The 20,332-nt window shown below is 34.6% G+C and overlaps 4 protein-coding genes across 4 annotated transcripts; 2 read left to right on the forward strand and 2 right to left on the reverse strand.

Moving 5' to 3' along the window:
- Positions 1-336, reverse strand: LOTGIDRAFT_86292 (hypothetical protein; the record flags this gene model as incomplete). The annotated part of the gene is made up of 1 exon (XM_009052629.1): positions 1-336. A coding segment is annotated over one exon (336 nt), but the record flags the coding sequence as incomplete, so codon positions are not given.
- A 244-nt stretch (positions 337-580) lies between these two features.
- LOTGIDRAFT_67762 (hypothetical protein) lies at positions 581-1,036 on the reverse strand (the record flags this gene model as incomplete). Its single annotated transcript, XM_009052620.1, has 1 exon — positions 581-1,036. A coding segment is annotated over one exon (456 nt), but the record flags the coding sequence as incomplete, so codon positions are not given.
- A 4,692-nt stretch (positions 1,037-5,728) lies between these two features.
- On the forward strand, positions 5,729-15,299 carry LOTGIDRAFT_159111 (hypothetical protein; the record flags this gene model as incomplete). Its single annotated transcript, XM_009052764.1, has 3 exons — positions 5,729-5,801; positions 12,041-12,160; positions 12,451-15,299. 3 exons carry the CDS (start codon positions 5,729-5,731, stop codon positions 15,297-15,299), a joined length of 3,042 nt encoding a protein of 1,013 aa, XP_009051012.1.
- Positions 15,300-16,198: 899 nt separating this feature from the next.
- On the forward strand, positions 16,199-18,359 carry LOTGIDRAFT_83588 (hypothetical protein; the record flags this gene model as incomplete). Its single annotated transcript, XM_009052627.1, has 4 exons — positions 16,199-16,357; positions 16,691-16,881; positions 17,295-17,476; positions 18,235-18,359. Coding segments are annotated over 4 exons (657 nt in total), but the record flags the coding sequence as incomplete, so codon positions are not given.
- Between the last annotated feature and the right edge of the window lie 1,973 nt (positions 18,360-20,332).

Genomic DNA, 20,332 nt, shown 5'->3' on the forward strand with positions numbered 1-20,332 from the left:
AAAAAATCTTAAAGGCACATAAAATACAAAATCTACTTCATCTCTATTTAAAATTGATTCGAACTCGTCTTTTATCATTCCAATAACTGGGACAACTGAAGTCGGCGGAGAAGCATAAATTGGTGGTAAATTTCCTACTACTTCAACATTTTCCCGCCTTAATCCGATTTCCTCTTCCGCTTCACGAAGAGCAGTATCTGCATCGTCCTTGTCGCCTCTATCTTTAATCCCTCCAGGAAAAGATACAGCTCCTGGGTGGGTTCTTAGTTTACGTGACCGTTTTGTAAAGAGGAGATTAACTTCTCCATCCCTTATCCTTAATGGAATAAGAACACTGGCTTGTCTAGTATGATCAAACCGGAAATCATGACGCTTCAAACCGGAAGTGAACTCCAGAATGGTAGACTTCACAGTTTCAACAGTGTGGTTTTCTGATGATGTCATAGCAACAATACTAAAGTTTAGATATACGTAAATTAACTGGGTTTTTCAGTAAAGTTTGTTCGCTCATGAAATGATAAAAGTCAGAATATTCAGTCAGTGTTGATTCTAGATGGGTGACGATTTTTGGAAAAGAAGATTTCTCATAAACAATGGCGGCTACCATTTGGCATAGGTAAGCCGTTAATCCATAACACCAAACAGACGTAGAACTTGCGTTTAGTTCAAAGAAGTAAGCGAAAATCCCCCAGCCGTAGTAGAAGTGCACTTCTTTCCGACAACTGCTATTGTTCAGAAACTCCACTAAAGGAACACTAAAGGCCTCTTCGACTTCCTTTTTGTCAACAACTGGTTCAAAGTCACTTGGAATCAATCCTATAACGGGAACCACAGAAAAATTAGGCACAGTCCAAGTCATTGGCAGCACAGATAGCACCTCGACATCGTTTGGTGAGAGGCCGATCTCTTCGTGTGCTTCTCTTAGCGCTGTGTCTACACTGGAAGTGTCCACTTTCGATTTTATCCCGCCTGGGAATGCTACAAGACCTTTATGGGTCAATGTGCTTTTAGACCGAACCGTTAAAAGAACGTGAATTATTCCATTTCTAATAAATAATGGGATTAAAACACTTGATGGAGTCAAATGGGGGTAAATTTTCTGCTGCTGGTGTGGTTTTTCGTTGAACTTCTTGAGCGTGATTCTCAGATAGTCGAGTTGAGATCTGGTGTAAGCTTCCACCATCTGAAAATTGAAAAGAAACAAATTATATAAGGCAATGACCAGACAATTGGTCAGTTGATCATTGAACGATTCCCTCGGCAACTCATCAATATCCGTCAGGATGATTCTACCCCGGTAGTGAATGAGACGAAACGGGTATCTATACTCTAACGTGCATGGACGTATAAACGGATATATTTGTAAAAATGTCAATTGCTGAGTTACCTCCCTTCAATACGTTATGGCGGTAATATTACTGTGATCTGATTGGGCAAAACAAGCGGAAGTCAATTTAGCTAGGGACCTATCCATTTCATTGAATCCAAAAACAAAAAGTAGTTCCTTAAAGTTAAAAAGCAACATGAATAACTCTTACTATGGAATTTGAAGCTCATGTGACCCTTCAGGAACCCCTCACCCACCCCCTCCTCTTCTCTTTCTAAAGTTTAATGACCCATAAAAGCGCCCCAAATTTCCCAAATCATTGAATGAAATAGACTTAGGATTTTTGACATTATTTGGGCACGAACTGCGCTTAAAAATGCAATATATTTGTTTTGATCAGTAAGCTCTCTCGAATGACAACTCGGGTCATATTTAGGGCCATATTTCAGCTTGTGGTAAGACTGGCGCAAAACAGATTGTAGGCTTTCTTAATCCCTAACCCCAAAATACCTGGATTGGCAGGTCTTCGTTGATGGAGTTGGCAATATTCCTTGTCAATAGGGATTGTTTCACGTCTTGTAGCCTGAAACAACGGTGCAAAAATGAATTGTTATCAAGGTATATCAATTTGCCCTTTGAACGAACGTGATGAGATATATGTTATCAATTGATAAAAAAAACCGAAGGGGAGATTACTGCTCTGGTTAGCTGATCTCGGGCTCTATCGTGTGTTACCTTGATACGTATATGTCCTGATAATAAAAATACCTAGTTTGCTCAAAAAAGATAAAAGCAAAAAAAATGAATGTCGATCAAAAATCAGACTGCACCGAAAAGTAAATTTCATCTTCTATTAATTCCTAATTTCGTTTCGTTGATTTTCTGTGGGTTACTTTACTATACATGTTAAATAGGCCCTGTTCACTAACGCAAGATATTTTTCACGGATGGGCACTTGTCTGATAAAACCTGTATTACTATATAAATATAAGAACATAACACACACATGTGACATAAACATCTTTAAATTGCGTTTTAAATTTGGTTTATATCTATCTATATATGTGAAATGTTAAAAAAGAAAGAAGAAGAAAATATCCCCTATAGACCATTATCAGAGCTCAAAGTTGTCAAAATAACAATAATTAATGAACCCCAAGAGATAAAGATAGATAATAGACGCCTTAATAAAGGATTATCAAACAATAGTCGGTCAATTATTCGATACGAAATAGATCACAAACAATATTTTTGTTACCGTTATTATTTATCTGTATACCTTTAATACGGATAAAATCCAGAGGGATAAGGGAGATAATAGTGCTATTCACGAATAGCGTCCCTATATCAATAATGGAGTATTCAAAATTACATTGGTGAGTGAATGAGGATCTGTTGACAATCAGATACGGGTCTTGACATTCTGATAGATTGAAAGTCTCGACATACTAATACTTGACATTTAGATAAAGTGGGGCATACAGATAATATATGGGTCCTGACATTCAGAGAATATGGAACTTGCTATTCAGATCATCGGGGGCTTGCTATTTAGAGGATACGGGTCTTGGCATTCATAGGGTATGGGTCTTGGCATTCAAATAATGTGGGTTTAACTACCAGATATACTCGGTGCTTGACATTCAAAATATGCGAATCTTGACATTCAGATGTTCTCGGAGTCTTGTCATTCAAATAATGCGGATCCTGCCATTCAAATAATGCGGATCTAGCCATTCAAATAATGCGGATCCTGCCATTCAAATGATGTGGGTTTTGTCATTCGTTATGATGTGGATCTTGGCATTCAGATAATGTGGGTCTTGACATCCAGAGGATATGGGTCTCGACATTCACATAAAAATGTCTTGACACTCAGATAAACACAGTGCTTGACATACTGATAATGAGGGTCTTTTCAGAGAATGTGGGTCTTGACATTCAGATGATGCGAGTTTACCGTCCAGATAATGCGGGGAGTAACATAACAAAGTGTTAATGTCATATAACTTAGAGGATGTGTCTTGACATCCATAATGTGGGTCATGACATTCCAGCACACCTTACACATTAAGGAGCAGTTTTCGTTTCAACAATGCACTGGACATGTATTACGTATATAAGATGCTACATGTCCTTGAAGATATCAAGTGAGCCTATCCCACTTATAAATTTAACAATCAATTTACAATGACCTGGACGCCTAACACACGACATTGTAATATGCACTAAATAAATATTAAAGGAACATGAAACCATGAATTCAAAAGGAAGCGTCTCATAGTGACAATATAGGGCATGCAAATTTATTCAGTGTAAGTAATTGTGTTCGATTCGAAAAGGGGAAACGAAATCGTTAACTTCAAATACAGACACAGATCCAAAATCCATACAACAATATGCAAAACAAGACCACAGTATACTAAGAGTTTCAATATATAAGGAAAACAAGTAGCCTTTCCATCTTTATATAGGCCCTATGCATAATAGACATGCGTTTAATTTTCAAAATTCTGAAAAGGACTTAACGTATTCAAATAGTTGTTTAGCATCATTTTAAGTCATAGTCTGATAAGAATGAACTTTTGAATTATGGTAGTAGGCTAATTAAGGTGTACTTTGCGCATTCGAACAACTGTTTCGCTATTGATCTTCAGTATAAAGTGCAATTGATCACTTGAATAACAAACGGATTTTTACATTCCAAATAGTAGACGTCATAATATAATACACACATTAAATATACTGTAACAAGGCCAAGTAATATACGTAAATTACTTAATAGGCTGGGTATATTATACAAGGGTATAAAGGGGTTTTAGCTTACTTTTCTCATGCACGTGCGTTAAAGAACAAAAAAAAAGAAATTCAACTCCCTTTTCTAAACCTAAACATGTGCTGTCAGCTTTGAGAAAGTGATTCAAAAATATAACCTTAACCCTTAAAATAGTTGTTCAGTTTGCAATATAACGAATCAATATAATAAGTCAAAAGGATAATCCGACATTGGTCATTTACTTGATTGATTTTTTTCCAATTAACCATGAATTATTGCTAGAGATTAATTTCAATATTTGAGTTGAACCTGCACGAAAATAAGTACACATTTACATTGATAATAAAATCTTATCAATTTTTAAATGACTAATTGACAAAAATATATCAAGTATCCGTCGACAGTCGACACGTGTTTTGAATCTAAACTATCATCAGTGGAAAGTTTCCCTTATTTAGCCTTGGGACTGTGAAATGCTGTGTCAGCAATATCGTTGAATTAAATACTCAAATGGATTGTAAAGATATTTTGTAAACTTTTTAAGTGTGTCGGGGATACTGATTCTATGCTTTCAGTGTCCCCGATACGCATCAAATTTTGAAGAAAGCCCTTTACAGTCAATTTAAAGTTAAGATATGAGCGAATTGTTCTTTAAAATTTGTAAAATAAAATCCCTTCAGTAGAGCGTCCGATGTAGAGAATAATTCAAAATTATTCAACGATAAGGACAATTTTTGACAAAATTATATCGCATATCGAAACAATATTTTATTCAAAGACCATTAGGCGACATGTCAGTCGATAGACAGTCTGGTAGTGTCTTTTAACCATTATCGCCTAGCTTAAGTGTAAGCTAATCTCGTCGGCAAAATATATAGTCTTTCGGAGATGCAACGGAAAGTCTGTCACGTTTTAGAAGTTTGGAATCGAAATAATATTTATGCTAGATCTAACTTGAAAGAAATGCAAAGGAAAAAATAAATTATTCCCGCGTGCGATTGATCAAAATTCACATTAACAATTAATCCATTTTAGATAATTCAAATCTAGTCTAGTGTCGTTTCACGTGAACTAAAGAATACAAGATACATAGGCCACGTAGGTCGAGATAGTACAATTGATAACGAGCGCATTACAGAATAGTATATATACAGTAGTGCAATGATATTCTATGTAAGTGTTCAAGCGTAAAATTACTAAGAAAGTAGACGTATATCTGTTAAATATAGTGATTAATGAATGTTTTACTATATACCCATGGGGTAATTTCTAAGAACTAACACTTGAATACTAGTTTATATTGTGCAATACAATTAAACTACAAAACGGATTTCCCAATTGCTATATATACACAATTACGTAATGTGTGTACAAAAATATTCAACTTCCATTGATTATCTTTCAATATGGATTGAATACTGATCTATGATTGGTCACTAGGTGAATAATTAACCAATGAAAATATCGTCTGTATTCACATTGGATTCTTACCAACCTCAATGTATTCAGAGGCACTGAGGACAAAACACATCTGTAATGTTACTCCGCTGTATCAATGAATTTCGGTTTAAAAAGAAGTTCAGAAGAAACGGCATCAACCCCAAAAGACATACAAACGATAAGGAATGCCATCGGATCATATAGTTAAATTGGACATGAGTGAAACTGACGAAAAAAGCCGAAATTTCCAAAAACAAGGTACGTTATTTTCCAAGATGGCGGCCATGAAATATTTTCTCCCGTCAGCCATTGTTGCCGCACTACTTTCTCCGATATGTTGAAAGATTGCGTCATGACTCTAACGGGACATGAAGTTGACAGTTGATCAGTGAAATAGGATCAACTGACAACGAATCAATCTAATTAAAGTCATAATTAACCTTAAATCCCCTTAATTGTCATTAAATTTGTTTCTGTTGAGGCGGAAGCGTAGACACTCCATATTTGGAATGGTGTTATTATAACACAATATAAGCTAAAAACCAGATTTCAAAGCTACTGATTCGTTCCAACACAATTTAAATGTGTCAATTTGGAAGGGAAGCTTGTCTGATCGCTTGTTAAGAGAATTTACCTTGATTAATTCTGCTGATTCTGAAATAGTGTACTTCTTGTAATCATCATAAAAAAGGTCAAGGACGGTCACGTGTCCTGCTAGAAACTGGGTCAGCTTGCTCAGTAGGGGAGAGTACCGAAATCTTGACCTATTTAAAAAGAAGAGTGTGATTTGCCGACATTCCTTCATTTCCAAAGAAGTATCTGACTATACACTAGTTGTGAGGCTAAATTAAAGCATTTGGCTTTGAAATGTGCCTTAATCGATTTCTTATTTCCATTCCAAATTTCAAAGGGTTTTATGCCATAATATAGGCATATCAAAATGTGCCATAATAAGGCCAAGAGGACAGAGATGCTGATTACAACCACCTCTTTTAGTTGACATACTTAATATTAAAATATAAGAAATATGTGTATGACATTGTCACAAACTTAAAATATATTATTCAAGGATATTTTTTGACAGATTGTTTTATATTCATGTAAGTTTTTGTGTTCTTGTTTTTGTGAATTTACTAAAACACCCTGCAAGTAGGCCAATGTGTGTATTGACTGCGCATATTGGCCTAAAGTTAGTAATTCTTGATAGCCAGCTTGGCTAAATGAATGAATTGAGACATCCATATTGTGGGGACAGAATAAAAGACTCAAATGAATAAAATATTTCAAAGAATACTTTCTGTTAAACTCAAGCTAGTTAGATTTAGTTCACATGAACTTAAGAGGTGCTTCATACTCAAAATAATATATTCTGCCGAGTTGTCCATGCCGTCTTCGAAAAAGGGTTGGTAATATGAAATCACACCATTTGACAAACAGTGACATTTCAAGCCTACTTTACTAGACACAAATATTTAAGTGAAGCTCAATAATGCAAAGTTGGTGTTTAATAAGAGGATATGAAATTGATTGATAAGCAGAACAATTTAAGCAGTTCCACCAGCTTCAATCATAGTGTGCAAAAAGATTTGGATAATGAAAGATCATATATTATAGAATGGCAAAGATTTATATTGTGGGAAAGTGAGGGTTTTAAGGTCTCACATGTACAGGCCTTGGGTGGGTGCTAGGTTTAAGTTAGCTAAGAAAAATTCTGATTCCTGTGCTAATGCTTTTGAGAAATTGCCCAGTGTCGGCTCTCACCCCCTTATACCTATCTTTAAAGTTTTTTTAATATATGCGATTATTGTTTTTTTTTGCTCATTTTCTCCTTTGTTTAAGTTTGAAATGACCCAGAGTGTCTTTTAAGTTTCTGATATTAAGAACACGCCTGTCATTGATATGGGAAAACTTATCATGTAAACTCTCATAATGGGTGTAGACTAATGTTTATCCATAAGGAAGAAATGTTTGATACAGGAATAATGAAAATCAATGAGAAAACATATCTATTCTAAAATTGTCTGTGACAGAGATAGTTTGGAATGTATGGAATGACAATTATTTCTATGATTATTGATTTTCAGGAATTGTTTTTAGCTTCAAGACTCCAGACAAATTTTTTTTCTCATTCATCTCAAAGAACTTCCGCTTTGTTGTTAGCTCGAAATATCATAGCATGGGCAAATAATAAGGAGACTATGTTGAAGTTTTGATAACTGGTCATGGTGCAGACTACAGGCACTTATTTAGTGTTTGAAAGTTAAAATGACAGTTTGTCTATTCTTGAGACTTGAGGATTAACAATCACTTTGCAAACTAGGGAGGGTGTATTGGCCTACTGGATTTCAATATGGATTTGTCTTTTGATAAGATTAAGCAATACTGATTTCTTAAAAGATTTATTTCATTTAGTTTCTTTGAGTAGTTTCTAAAACCAATGACCTTTTTCTTAGCGACTATATTAATAAAAGAAAGTTTCTATTGAGTCATACCAAGAGATCACCATGACCCACATACCTGAATACCTCCTTTTCATGGTTATATCTTTATTGTTATTCAAGGGATATATTCCAAAAAATTTGACTGATAAGTTTGATTTGTACCTTTTAATAAGGATGATATTAAGTGAAAGTGGTTCTTAAGCAATATAACAATTGAATTTACGAAAGCACAGGCCAAGGAGAATATTCATTGAAACCAATTACTGTTATGTGCAGAAAATAGTGGCGAAAAAAAAATTATATATTATAATGATTGGAAATAATCTTGAATGATTTATTGTGTGGTTACTAATTTTACTAATTCTTTTTTTTTCTTATATTTCTTGGATAATACTTTTTTATTAGGGATAATATCAGGGAATCATTTGATATGTTGTCAGCAACTTGTATGACTTTGTATATTTCATGGATGATTGGACATGTATATATATTTCTGACCCAATGGAACCTCAGTTGATTTCTTACAAGTTTAGTCGGAATTTACTGAAAAATATTTATTTTGAGAATAAGAAAAGCTTTGTTCTATAAGCTGTTCTAAGATATGATTACAATGGCTTTAAAGGGATATCGTTGTCTAGAAATTTGTTATTGAACTCTTTCTAGCTATCTGTTTCACGTTACCTATGAAATTGACTATCAGCTGATATAGAAAAAACTCTCTTTAGATGGACATATACCTTAAAAAATGATCTTTCTTCAGCTAACAACAATCCAACTGGGTCACACCACTTGAAAGCGTGGTAATAATAGTTTATGCTAACAAGATTTTTAATTCATTATTGCAACCAGTGGCGGGTTCAGAATCTTGGATTTGGGGGAGCCACTATCCATTTTTTTAGGAAAATGAATCTCTTGTAGATCACACGAAGCAAGCCTTAATCCATGGTTTTTGACATAGTCTTGAAGTATTACGAATGGGGGTGTGGTTTGGACACAATGGTCTTTAACTTGCATTTCATTGAATTTTATATAGCAAGCTGATTCTATTAATTTCTTTTCTTGATGCTTGAGGTCCTCCCCTCTGAGCCGGCACTGATTGTAGCAACCTGTTACATGTAACACAAAGATCATTAGATTACTGGTGTATTAGTCATTTATCAATCATGTATCTGTATATAGCTGCATTAATTACACTGCAATTAACCAAGACTTGTTGCCCTATATGGTTAGGTCAGACATACAGTGAATTATCTATTATTTTATGTATTAATATCTAATTATTTATTGCACACTGCAATTAACGTAGGCCTGCTGTAATATATTGTTTGATGTGTATCAGGGACTCTGATAGCATAAATTTGCACCATTTCAATTTCAGTTAATACATCTGTGACTCTTGCAATTCTACTTAAAGTAAGCATTTGATGACGTCCCTTTTGCAAAATCTGGTAACATTATATATAAGGTCCATATAAGATGCAGGAGAACATAACCATAAATTAGATATTTAATGTCATGCTAGGTCTGTCTTCCTTTCTTATGTTTTTCAAGATTCTAACCAAACTAAAACAAATTTTCATGAGCTGTTGACCTATATATATGAGTGCTATTTACATATCTAATTGAAGAAACATATATCTTGTCCTATAAAGACTGCAATATGTCAAGTTATGTGGTTATGTGCCAGTGTAAAAAGGTGAATAGAGAATAAAAATATTACGTTGTAGACTAGACAGCCATTTATCATTGGTCGATATTCTGTTGTGAAGAATCATTCGTGTCAGCACTTTGTTACTACAAACAAATATACTATTTCATTATTTATTTTGTTGATTAACAAACTTGCAGGAATTTCTATTGGAATTTGGGTTAAAAAAAGTCGTAATATTGTAACATAGTTATTCTTTACTCACTGACAAAATGTGGCTCTTAAAATGTGTAAGCTTTTGTAGTGCTAAAGATTCTAAATGAATTTGTAAAAATTTGATAAAGTTGGAGTTTGTGGATGAATTTTCTGATTTTCTTGTGGGATTTGGGTGTAAAAAGTTGTAATATTGTAATATTCTTGCACCATAACAATTAGTAATTTGCCACTAAATGTGTAACTCTGTGTATGTAGTACTCAAGATTTTATATGATTTGTAGTGTTAGATATTCGAGACAATAAACATATTCTAGTGTGTATTATTTCTGGATGACAGTTATTATCAGGTTTTCTTGTGGAATTTGGGTGTAAAAAGATATGATATTGCAACATTGTTGCACCATAACCATTGGTAATTTGGATAATTTGATTGAATCATGTAATACCCAAGACTCTATATGTAATATTGGATATTTTAAAGTATTAACATTTTCTAGAGTGTATTATTTCTTGATGATGGTTTTTGTCTGGTTTTCTTATCATTTGGATTCAGTCCTAATATCTGAACTGTGTTGCATCATCACCACAGGCAAAAATTTGGCACTTCACAATGAACTTAAGTTTTTTGGAAACATTTGTGACTAATAACATGAAATGGATATTAAGTGATATATAATAAGTAGTGTAACATCAACTTTGGATTGTGTGTTTTAAGGATTAATTTCAATCAGACGACAGAAAAACTTGACAAAATTGTGAATTTGATACACATAAATTATGAAAAAGGAATAGGATACATGCATTTTCAATATGTTACTACTTGATTATACATATAGTAAGTAATTTAGTTTAGTATATCATGGCCATGCCAAGCTAATTCTAATAATTTGTCGCCACATGTTTTTTAAAAAATGGAATACAAGTCCAAATACAAAAGAACATTATTTAGATATAGATTTTAGATAGAGCCACAGCCAGGTCAAAAAATTTTGTTCACTATCCTTTAATCTTGTTAAATTTTATTAAATTTTGACACTGCAGCCTGCAGGTACCACTTATTTTATAAGTATGAAAACTTTCTGTGGGGCTTCTCCTGTACCCCCTAAGCCCTTAGGTGCTCACAGGCACACAGGGAATATTGGTACTTGGTACCCCAGGGTCATGATTGATTACCATGTCAGGGTCTCCTGCAAGAATTGTTAACCCCCAGCTCCTATTGATTTATCAAATTGAACTGTGTGGACACTAGAGGTTTGTCGGACTAACAATACTATTAATTAATGAACAGAAATGTATTATGATGTCTGAGAGAGAGAGAATGGTGATTTATGGCAGACTGACAGGAACTCTTTCCTATTTTTGTCTCATCTTATTATTAGACATATAAAAACAGGACCTGAAACATGTTGTTACTCAGAGTTTCATGCTGTGCAATCTTTAGATAACTGACCTATTTCCCTACTGAATTTTGACAAGTAGTACTTGTTGTATCATGTCTGCACTTCAAGAAAGATTTGGATTGTTTGTTTAAAGATATGTGTTGGTTGAGGGACATTTATTATTGAATGGAATACATGGTCTAATAGACTTTTATGTCTTAAAAGTGATCCAAATGCTACAATGTGATTCACAGTCATACATGACCGGCAAATATAAATATATTATCAATAGCCTGAGGTATGTCTGGTGTCCTTGAACAAGTCTACTTGACTTATTTTTTCAATCAATAGTCTCCATAATACCTGAAAGATCTTTATGTTGCTATTGAGTTGTTATTTTGTTAAATTTGAATATTGTGCAGGAACCCTATATTTGGGATAACTCACTCAGTAGAGAGCCATTATTGTAAGAAAATCTTGTATTGTATTGTACAGAGAATTTGATTGGTTGAATATCTTGAACAGAAGAAGCATATCTATTTTGTCAGATCATAGTGGAGTGACCAAAAAGTCTGGTTTTGGTTTAAATGTGATTTGAATTTGGAAGAAATATTTCTGATGCCAGTCTTTGATCTGATCTGCTAAGAAACTTTGTCAAGTTTTGCATAAACGTGTCTAAAAATTTTAAATTATTTTTTTTTGCAGATTTAAAGGTTGTGTGTGTGCACTAGCTTCAAAATAATAAGTTTTGATTGATATATCATGTCATTAAAATCATTTTAAAAGGGTCATGAAATGTTTGTATATTTTCAGATTATAGTATGACCTCAGTGGCCCAAGAAACAAGAGATATATTGTCAGATTTTCTAGACGGTGAAATAACTCATAGTACTAGAGATACTGCTTCAAATTCTAATCCAACTGAAAATGATGGTGAGTTACTTTATTACATTAGCGTTGTTAGATATTCTTTCTGGAGGTTTGCCAAACCTTTCTTTATTATATCAGAGTTTATTTACCCTAACAACCAGTGTTCCACTTCCAGGACTTTCAAGTTTGAATTATTCAGGTGAAAAGATAATAACACAAATCCTTTTTCTTCCTCTGTAAGTTTTAAAACGATTGTTAATTATGTAAATAGAAACGATAGCCTGATTTTTTCTTCTGTTCATATTCAGCTAAGATTCACCTCACTGAACCTTCAATATTAATATTTTTTTCAGGAATTGGTGGAAATAACGATTCCTTTCACCACATTCTTCCATCTGATCTACAGTTCCTTAGAATGGACAGTTTTCCTCCCGTTTCCAGCATACAGCCCATTTCATCCAGTCAATATTCCCAACAGATGAACACCCCAGAGCATAACGTCACTTCTAAATTTCCATCTTCATATGCAGAGATGCGTGATACACAAAGCATATCGTATACTGTCAATTCACCGATGGAGGTTAACAGTTCACAATATCAGCAGACGTCAAATTATCCAATTGCATCACCATCATCTCACATGTCTTCTCCCAGTCCTGCTCAAACTATCGTACCCAGTCCGACTCCATCACCAATGCAGTACATGATGTCAACTGATGCTCGATCACCAAGTTTTGAATCCATGCAGAATTCTCAGCAGCTTCATGCCAACTCTCCTCAGATGATTAGCAGTAATCCACAATCACCGAACTTCGACTCCTTACAAAATTCTCAACTTCATACTGGCTCGTCTCAGATGATGAATAACGACCAACATTCGTCAAATTTTGAATCCATGCAGAGATCACAGCAGTTTCACAACAATTCTCAACAAATGATGACAAATGAGGTGCCATCTCCTGGATTTGAAACGATGCAGAATTCAAAGTTGCATACAAATTCAACACAAATGATGAACAACAATGCCAGATCTCCTGGGTTTGAATCGATTCAAAATTCACAGCTCCATGTCAACTCTCCACAAATGATAAATGAAGTGTCATCCTCAGTTGAAAATCCAGATAAATCTGTTCAGTTTGAAGAAGTTTCTTCTCAGCTCTCCAGTTCATCTTTAAACATGCCGGTCACCCATTCTAGTCCTTCGCCTGCTTTAATCAATGAACCACCGTGCGGTTCAGTCAATTCGGGCTTGTTACATAGCTTCATACAGCCTACTAGTGGTCCAGAGAAGATCTCCTTTCAACCTACCAATACAGTATTTACAGACAGTCACAGACAGTTTGGTCAGCATCAAACAGCACAAGTTGGTCCAAGGACAGCTCAGTTTCAAAATCTGCCCTCTGGATTACTCACAAGTGTACAGAACGCTGCCCTTCCACCTGGGGCCATCCTGGTTTTGACACCAGGCCAGTTTCAAAACACAACTCAAAGTATTAATCCACAGTTAAATTCTGGTGCGTTTCAGTCTCCAGCTCCTCAGAGCAAAGTGAATCAGTTGAACAATTCCCAGCAGTTTCAAACTCCGTCTCTCAATTCACCAAATCAGTTCAATCAACAGACATATCAAGCTTCAATTAATGGGATCAATCCAAATCAATTTACATTGCCGCAAGTCCAACAAGTCCAATCTCAAAGCCAAATGATGACGACACCAGTAGTTAGCAGTGCTGGTATAGTCACAAGTCCTGTACACCTGAACCAATTTACTGCCTTTAGTCCTGCCCAGTTCCAGAACCAGATCAATGCACAAGGAGGAGCAGTAGTTGGTGCTCCTGTTACAAAACTTGACAAGCTCCCTCCATTAGTGATTCAGCCAAATTCTCTTCAGTTAAATAACAATGCATCTAGTCAGTCTAAAGTCGGTGAAAACGATTTACGAATTATCGGTGATAAATTAGACAATAATGCATATGCACAGCTGAAGGAGTTGCTGCAACAGTTATATCCTGGTAAGCTCAATTCAAAACCGGAAAACAACACTGTGGTCGGCCAGTCTCAGCCTACAGAGAAACTAGCCCCAGAGAAAGTTGTTCAGAATGTTGGCCTCTTTGCAGTTAAACCGAATGCAGCAGTGAACAGTGATATCCCGGTTCCAATTCAAATTGATATCCCCAATCATGTGACTGTTATCCCAACACCAGTGGTTCAACAGGCAGCTGCGAGTAACGATAAGATCACGTTTGCTAAATTACTTGAAACATACCTTAAGGAACAAGTTATCAAGCAAGTCAAAGAAGAAGAATTGAAAAGGAAAAATTCTACTGGAACAGAACCCAATCAAAGCATTGGATTTGACATAAGCCAACGCAAGCCTAATTTAGAAACACCTGCATCCCCTGTTGTGGAAACGTCCCCTGTTCAAGTTGGACAGAAACGGCAACTCTCCCCTACTAGACTTATATTTCAAAGAGACTCAACGTTGGGTGGTGATACTAAATGCTTGTCTATTGATGTGACCAACCCTGAAATGAGTTCACATACGTTTAGAAATATTTTAGGGAATTCGCTCCATGCTTCCAGTAGTGAGCCAACGCTTCAATTGAGCCATATGCAGAATTATAGAAATGTGGAGCAATTTTCTGAAGATATGACCCAATTTCTAGAATCAAATGATCGCATTGAAATTAAGCAACGTCCAAAATTACTGATTTCTGCGCCATCTAACGATGATAATGATAAAAACACTAGTTCAATGCTGCGTAAAATATTGACAACAGATGTTGATAACGGCAACAGTAGCCCGAGTCCCAGTCCAGTATCCAGTCCTGATATCCAATTAGAATCTCCTTCTTCATTATCGTCACCCAATAGCTTGCTTTTTGATGGGAACACGAATTTAACGCTTCTTCAAAAATCAGAAGAACTGAATTTAAATTCGGATAACTTAGATGATCAACCAACTTCTGAATTGTGGAACACAACAGTGTTTTCAGATGATGACAATATGGTGCCACCAAAATCTCACAAATCGAAGCGAAATCATGATACTCATTCTACCACGTTTGATAAAACAATCGCCGTTGATTCCTGGTTCGATGCAGGAGGTGCAACTAATCCCAGTGCTTTTAGTTTTGCTCAATTTGGAAATGTGGAAAAGTTTGGAGAAACACAGCCTCAGACGGTTGAAACACCAACAAGGTAAGTGTAAGAATTGTAGTTTTATAACTAACCTTCAACTGAAGAATTTCAACCTTATTTTACATGTTATGTGCATTGCTACTGAAGGAGAATCAAAGGTTAATTAAGATCCAAAAAATAGGACATAGGGTTTGTTTGTTAATATATTTTCAAATATCTTTGTTTTGGTTATTGCCTAAGACTATCCTTAATCATATGCATAATGGTCTGTTTTTGCTTTGATTTTTTGTTGCAATTTGTTGTTTCATTTAAGTGCGTTAACTTTTTTGGTACTATTGTAAGGTAAAGGGAAAAGTTTTTCAGTTGTTAAACCTTACATTCCTTACTAATGAAGTAATTCAAGCTCACAAGTGATCAAAACTATTAAAAAAATATAAAAAAGTAGCCTGAAGTGTGAACTCAGTATTTCACAATATTGTATATCTATATATCAGATACAGAGCCTCTTGGGGTGTAGATGCGATGACACCGTATTGCCCCAAGGTGATCAATCAGAAGATATTACCCTTTAGGGCAAACAATGAAGTAATTTCTTAGAATCTTAGTGCAGATTCTATTTTTAGAAACAGGGAATTCCTTATATCCTGTTTATCCAATAGAAATCCTTCAAAAATATAAATAAAGGTAGTTTTTTCAGTGAATGAGAGAACATAATAGTGGCTTGATGAGCGGTGAAACATCAGGATGGAAAATTATTATTCTACATATTTCACAAGTCCTGATCAGTATTGCCATAATTCGTGCAACTTCGTTGACGATTTGTGCAGCATGGATTTTTCAGACTTTTTTGAATATCCTTACAGTGCTGCAGTAACTACTCAAACGCCAATCGTAGCTGGTGGAGAATCACTTAAATCAGTGGTGCCACCTGTTGTGAAATCGTCCAGTAGAAAAGTAGCGAATAAAGATGCCAGTTTGAATGGTGTTTATCCGAGTAAAGTTGGTGATATAGAGTTACGTATCTTGACTCAACCTGAAGAGCAGCATCGTGCTCGATATTTAACAGAAGGGAGCCGTGGTGCAGTTAAAGATATTTCACAACAGAGTTATCCCATCATACAGGTTGGTCCAACTTCTCCATTTCTTACAAATAGGGGACAGTGGTCACTATAGAACTTTGGGTTGTGGAGGCTCTGCCAAATGTTTTTTGTAGAAAAATGAAGTGAGTACCAAAGCCGCAAAGCCATTGGGGCTGTGTTCCCTCTTAGAAAACTTCTTTTCTTGACTCAGGAGCTAAATTTGATAGGCTTTGCATGGTTCAATTTTTGCAGAACTGAGAGACTTAAAACTTATTTTTCTGACAAATAGTGGGGTATAATTATGTAAAACTTTTTTTTCGTTTCATTTACATATTTCTACCTCCGTATTTATTTATAAATTATATTTATTTTCTAGTTATTGGGTGTTAATGAACCTACAACAGTTCAGATATTCATAGCTAACGAATCTGGTAAAATTAAACCTCATGGTTTTTATCAGGCTTGTAAGGTCTGTGGTAAAAATTCTACCCAGTGTATGGAGCGAACTATTGATAGAACTGTTGTCATAGAAACAGAGATTATGCCCTCACCTGATATGACACTCACGTAAGTTTTTGGAGTTGTTAAGTAACACTGTGTTATTGATATGTGATATACTTGGTTACTGATTTGTCCTAAGAAGCACTGATTTCTTGTCATTTTATCTTGAAGCCTACAATTTTCGTTCATTTCTCATTGATTCCGATTAAAGTCTCATGTTATAAGCCAAATAATATATATTCACTCTGTGTTTTTTTAATTTGGCTTTATTGTCTTATTAGTGTTGTCAAAATATAAATTCAATCCTTTAGACAGATGATATTTTAAAGGGTGATACAAAAAAAAGAATATGAAGACTTGTTTGCATAATGCAGTGATAAACTTTTTTAAATAAGTAATCCTTAAATCCTTAATTATACCAAGTAATGACATTTCAAAATTTAAAAAACAATACCAATTATAATCTTATGTTTCTACAGTGTTGACTGCGTAGGAATACTCAAACTAAGAAATGCTGATGTTGAAAATCGTATTGGTACAGCTAAGGCTAAAGCCAGTAAAAAGAATAACACAAAAGCTAGAATGGTGTTCAGAGTCACAGTGAAAAAACCTGATGGTAGTTTCCAGGTGTTACAATGTGCTTCAAACTCTATATTATGTAGTAAGTAATAGTTTATAGTTCATTACTTCAGATTGAATATACAAGAGTATGAGACTAATTCAGCCCTCCCTAATCAGAAAATATCTGACCCCATCACAATATCCTACAGATGATTAGACATCTGGGAGAGGGTCTGAGAAAAATGAACCATTTTCTTGAATGAAAGTGCACCTTTCTGACCATCACAATCATCTAGTTTCTAACTTTGCTCTAGCTGACTTGGTCTAGGTCTAAATTTAATCTGCCAGTGCCATTATTGGCGAAGATATTCATAAAGGCAATAGAGGATATTGTACTTCAATCATCTGACATTGTTTACTGTATAATAAGTTCAATAAATATAATTTCTACATGCCATTGACCTAGTTATTAACCTAATTAAAGATCATTGATAGAAATATTATTGATATTAACTGAATAATATTTTAAAAAGATTTACAAACAAATCTTTAAATGTGATTAGATATATTTTGATTTAATGTATGAAAGGAAAATGCACATGACCCTAACTGAAATTGAAAATAAAAGCTAATAAAAAAACAAAAGGAAAGTTTGGTTTTATTTTGATTTAACTAATGCCATGTATTACTACAGGCTGCACAATTTAAAGATCCTCTGACAGTAAGAGAAGGCTAATGCCATTGTCTTGTCAAAATGTCCTCAATGCACACAACCTTACAATGCTGGTCTTCTAATCAGGCTTAGCCTAATCAGGTGCAAAACAGTAAGACTCATTTCGATTTCATTCTATTTTACAGCTCAGCCAAAAGGGCAGCCAGAAATAGGTCGTATTAGTTCAAACAGTGGAAGTGTCAATGGTGGAGAGTCGTTATTTATCATTGGTAAGAATTTTGTCAAAGGAACCAAAGTTTTATTCCGCGAGGTTGCTTTAAAAGATGGTAGTGTAATATGGGAAAAAGAGGCAGATATTGATAATGAATTTTTTCAAAAGGTATGTATTATTGAAATAGGTTTAAAGGTTTGATTTTTAAGTTTCTATATGAAGACTTCCATAAAGCTTTTGTGTATTTTTAAGGCATGAAATATATATATTATTAAGAATATGTATGAAAATACTGTAAAATCTGATTTTTCAAAATATTAATCATTTGTGGAGAAGTTGCACCAAGTTGTGCAGTATCCAAATTTCAATTTACATTTTCTTTCTTCCTTCCTGAATTTGAATTTGATGCCATTTCAGCAACATCTGATATGTACAGTACCTGAATATCATACACAAGATATTTCAAAACCAGTTCAAGTCCAGGTCGTAGTTCGTTGTGACGGCAAGATGAGTGACCCCCAGAAATATATGTACACACCTGGTAGGTCTCTAGATTCATTTTCTCATTTCAAACAGTTCCACCCGCTGGCCTTCAATCTCCTTTATACTGTGAGAGGTTTCCATTTTGATGATTATTTTGTATGTTCCATCCTTGAATTGTTTACAAAGCAAATCCCATTTTAGAAAATTTTCGCATCCAAATTGCCTGAGCTGTAACTGCTTTTTGATTGAATATATTAAGTGGACAATGTATGCTTTCACAAATTTGAAATAGAGTGTAGTTTATCCTTTAAAATAGTTAAGAAATACAGAGATTTTCCAAAATTAATATTTCCATGTTTCATGTTGGTATTAGTAATTTAATGTTAGGCCTTGAAACTGCATGTGACCAGGGAGGCTCTTCCTATATATTAATTTGCGTGTGTTTTTTTTTTTACTAAAATACCTCCAGCTGCAAATATTACAGTTGATAAGTTACATGCAGTTATTCTAAAAACGTAGGGTCACTTTTTATTTTTTTGGGCTAATGCCAACATGAAATTGATGCCAAAAGGTGTCTGATTCTTTCAGTTATTTTTGTACCCTCACAGTATCACTGAGAAAATGTCTACATGAACTGACAAAAGATCAGTCAAAACTCAAACAAAAGAAATATTAGATTTTGGCAAATTCATTCAAATTATTTTCAATCAAGTATGAAAATTGTAGACAGGGCCAGTAAATATGGCATTTCAACCAAGTCAAGATTGGGATAGTGTGTGTGCGTGATTTTTGAAACTGACTGGGAGAGGGGAAGTTAACTTTAGAATAGTACGCATGAAATTTTCATTTTTGAACCAATTTGAACTCATCCAAACTCGCATGGTAATTATTACTAAGATGAGACACAATTTGATTTCCAAATAGTTCAAAGGGTGGGATGCCCTGATTGTCTTGATTTGGTTGAAATGTGATAATCTCATCAGTCACCTCAGACCACTGACATCTACTCTAGTGAGTCCACAATACTGTAGAGAGTCCACTATAGGAAGGCATCCTTGTTGACATTCGTGGCCCCATTTTGTGTGTCCTATATCATGGCTAATGAGTCGTTGGATTTCAGCATATCTTGAAAATCACTGCTTTTGTCTTTGGAAACATGAAAATCTCAAAATCTTGAATCTTGATATTTTAAACTTGATTATTTTATGTGAAATCTTGCATCTTCATGATAAAAGAAATCAATTTTTGAATCTTAAATCTTGAAATTTGTTGGCATCTTGAGTTTAGAAAGCCAAGTAAGAGTACATGGCAATGCCTTTAGGAACATTAGCTTTAGCAGTCGTAGAATTTTAAATCAATAATATCTAGTAATATTTACTTCAGAAATCTTAATTCTTGAAAACAAAGAATACACCAAATTTTGCAATTCCAATTAATTCCAAAAGTTTTTGCTCTTAAATCTCAGCCAATTACTGAACTATTTACAACATGAGAACATTAAAGCAGTGATTTTCGTTTTGCTCTGGTTGCCTACTTGTAAAGAAAAAAGAATAAAACATATCTCTGGCTAATCGCGAGCCATTAGAAAG

Source organism: Lottia gigantea, assembly GCF_000327385.1.
Source record: "Lottia gigantea unplaced genomic scaffold LOTGIsca_19, whole genome shotgun sequence".
Lineage (NCBI taxonomy): Eukaryota > Metazoa > Mollusca > Gastropoda > Lottiidae > Lottia > Lottia gigantea.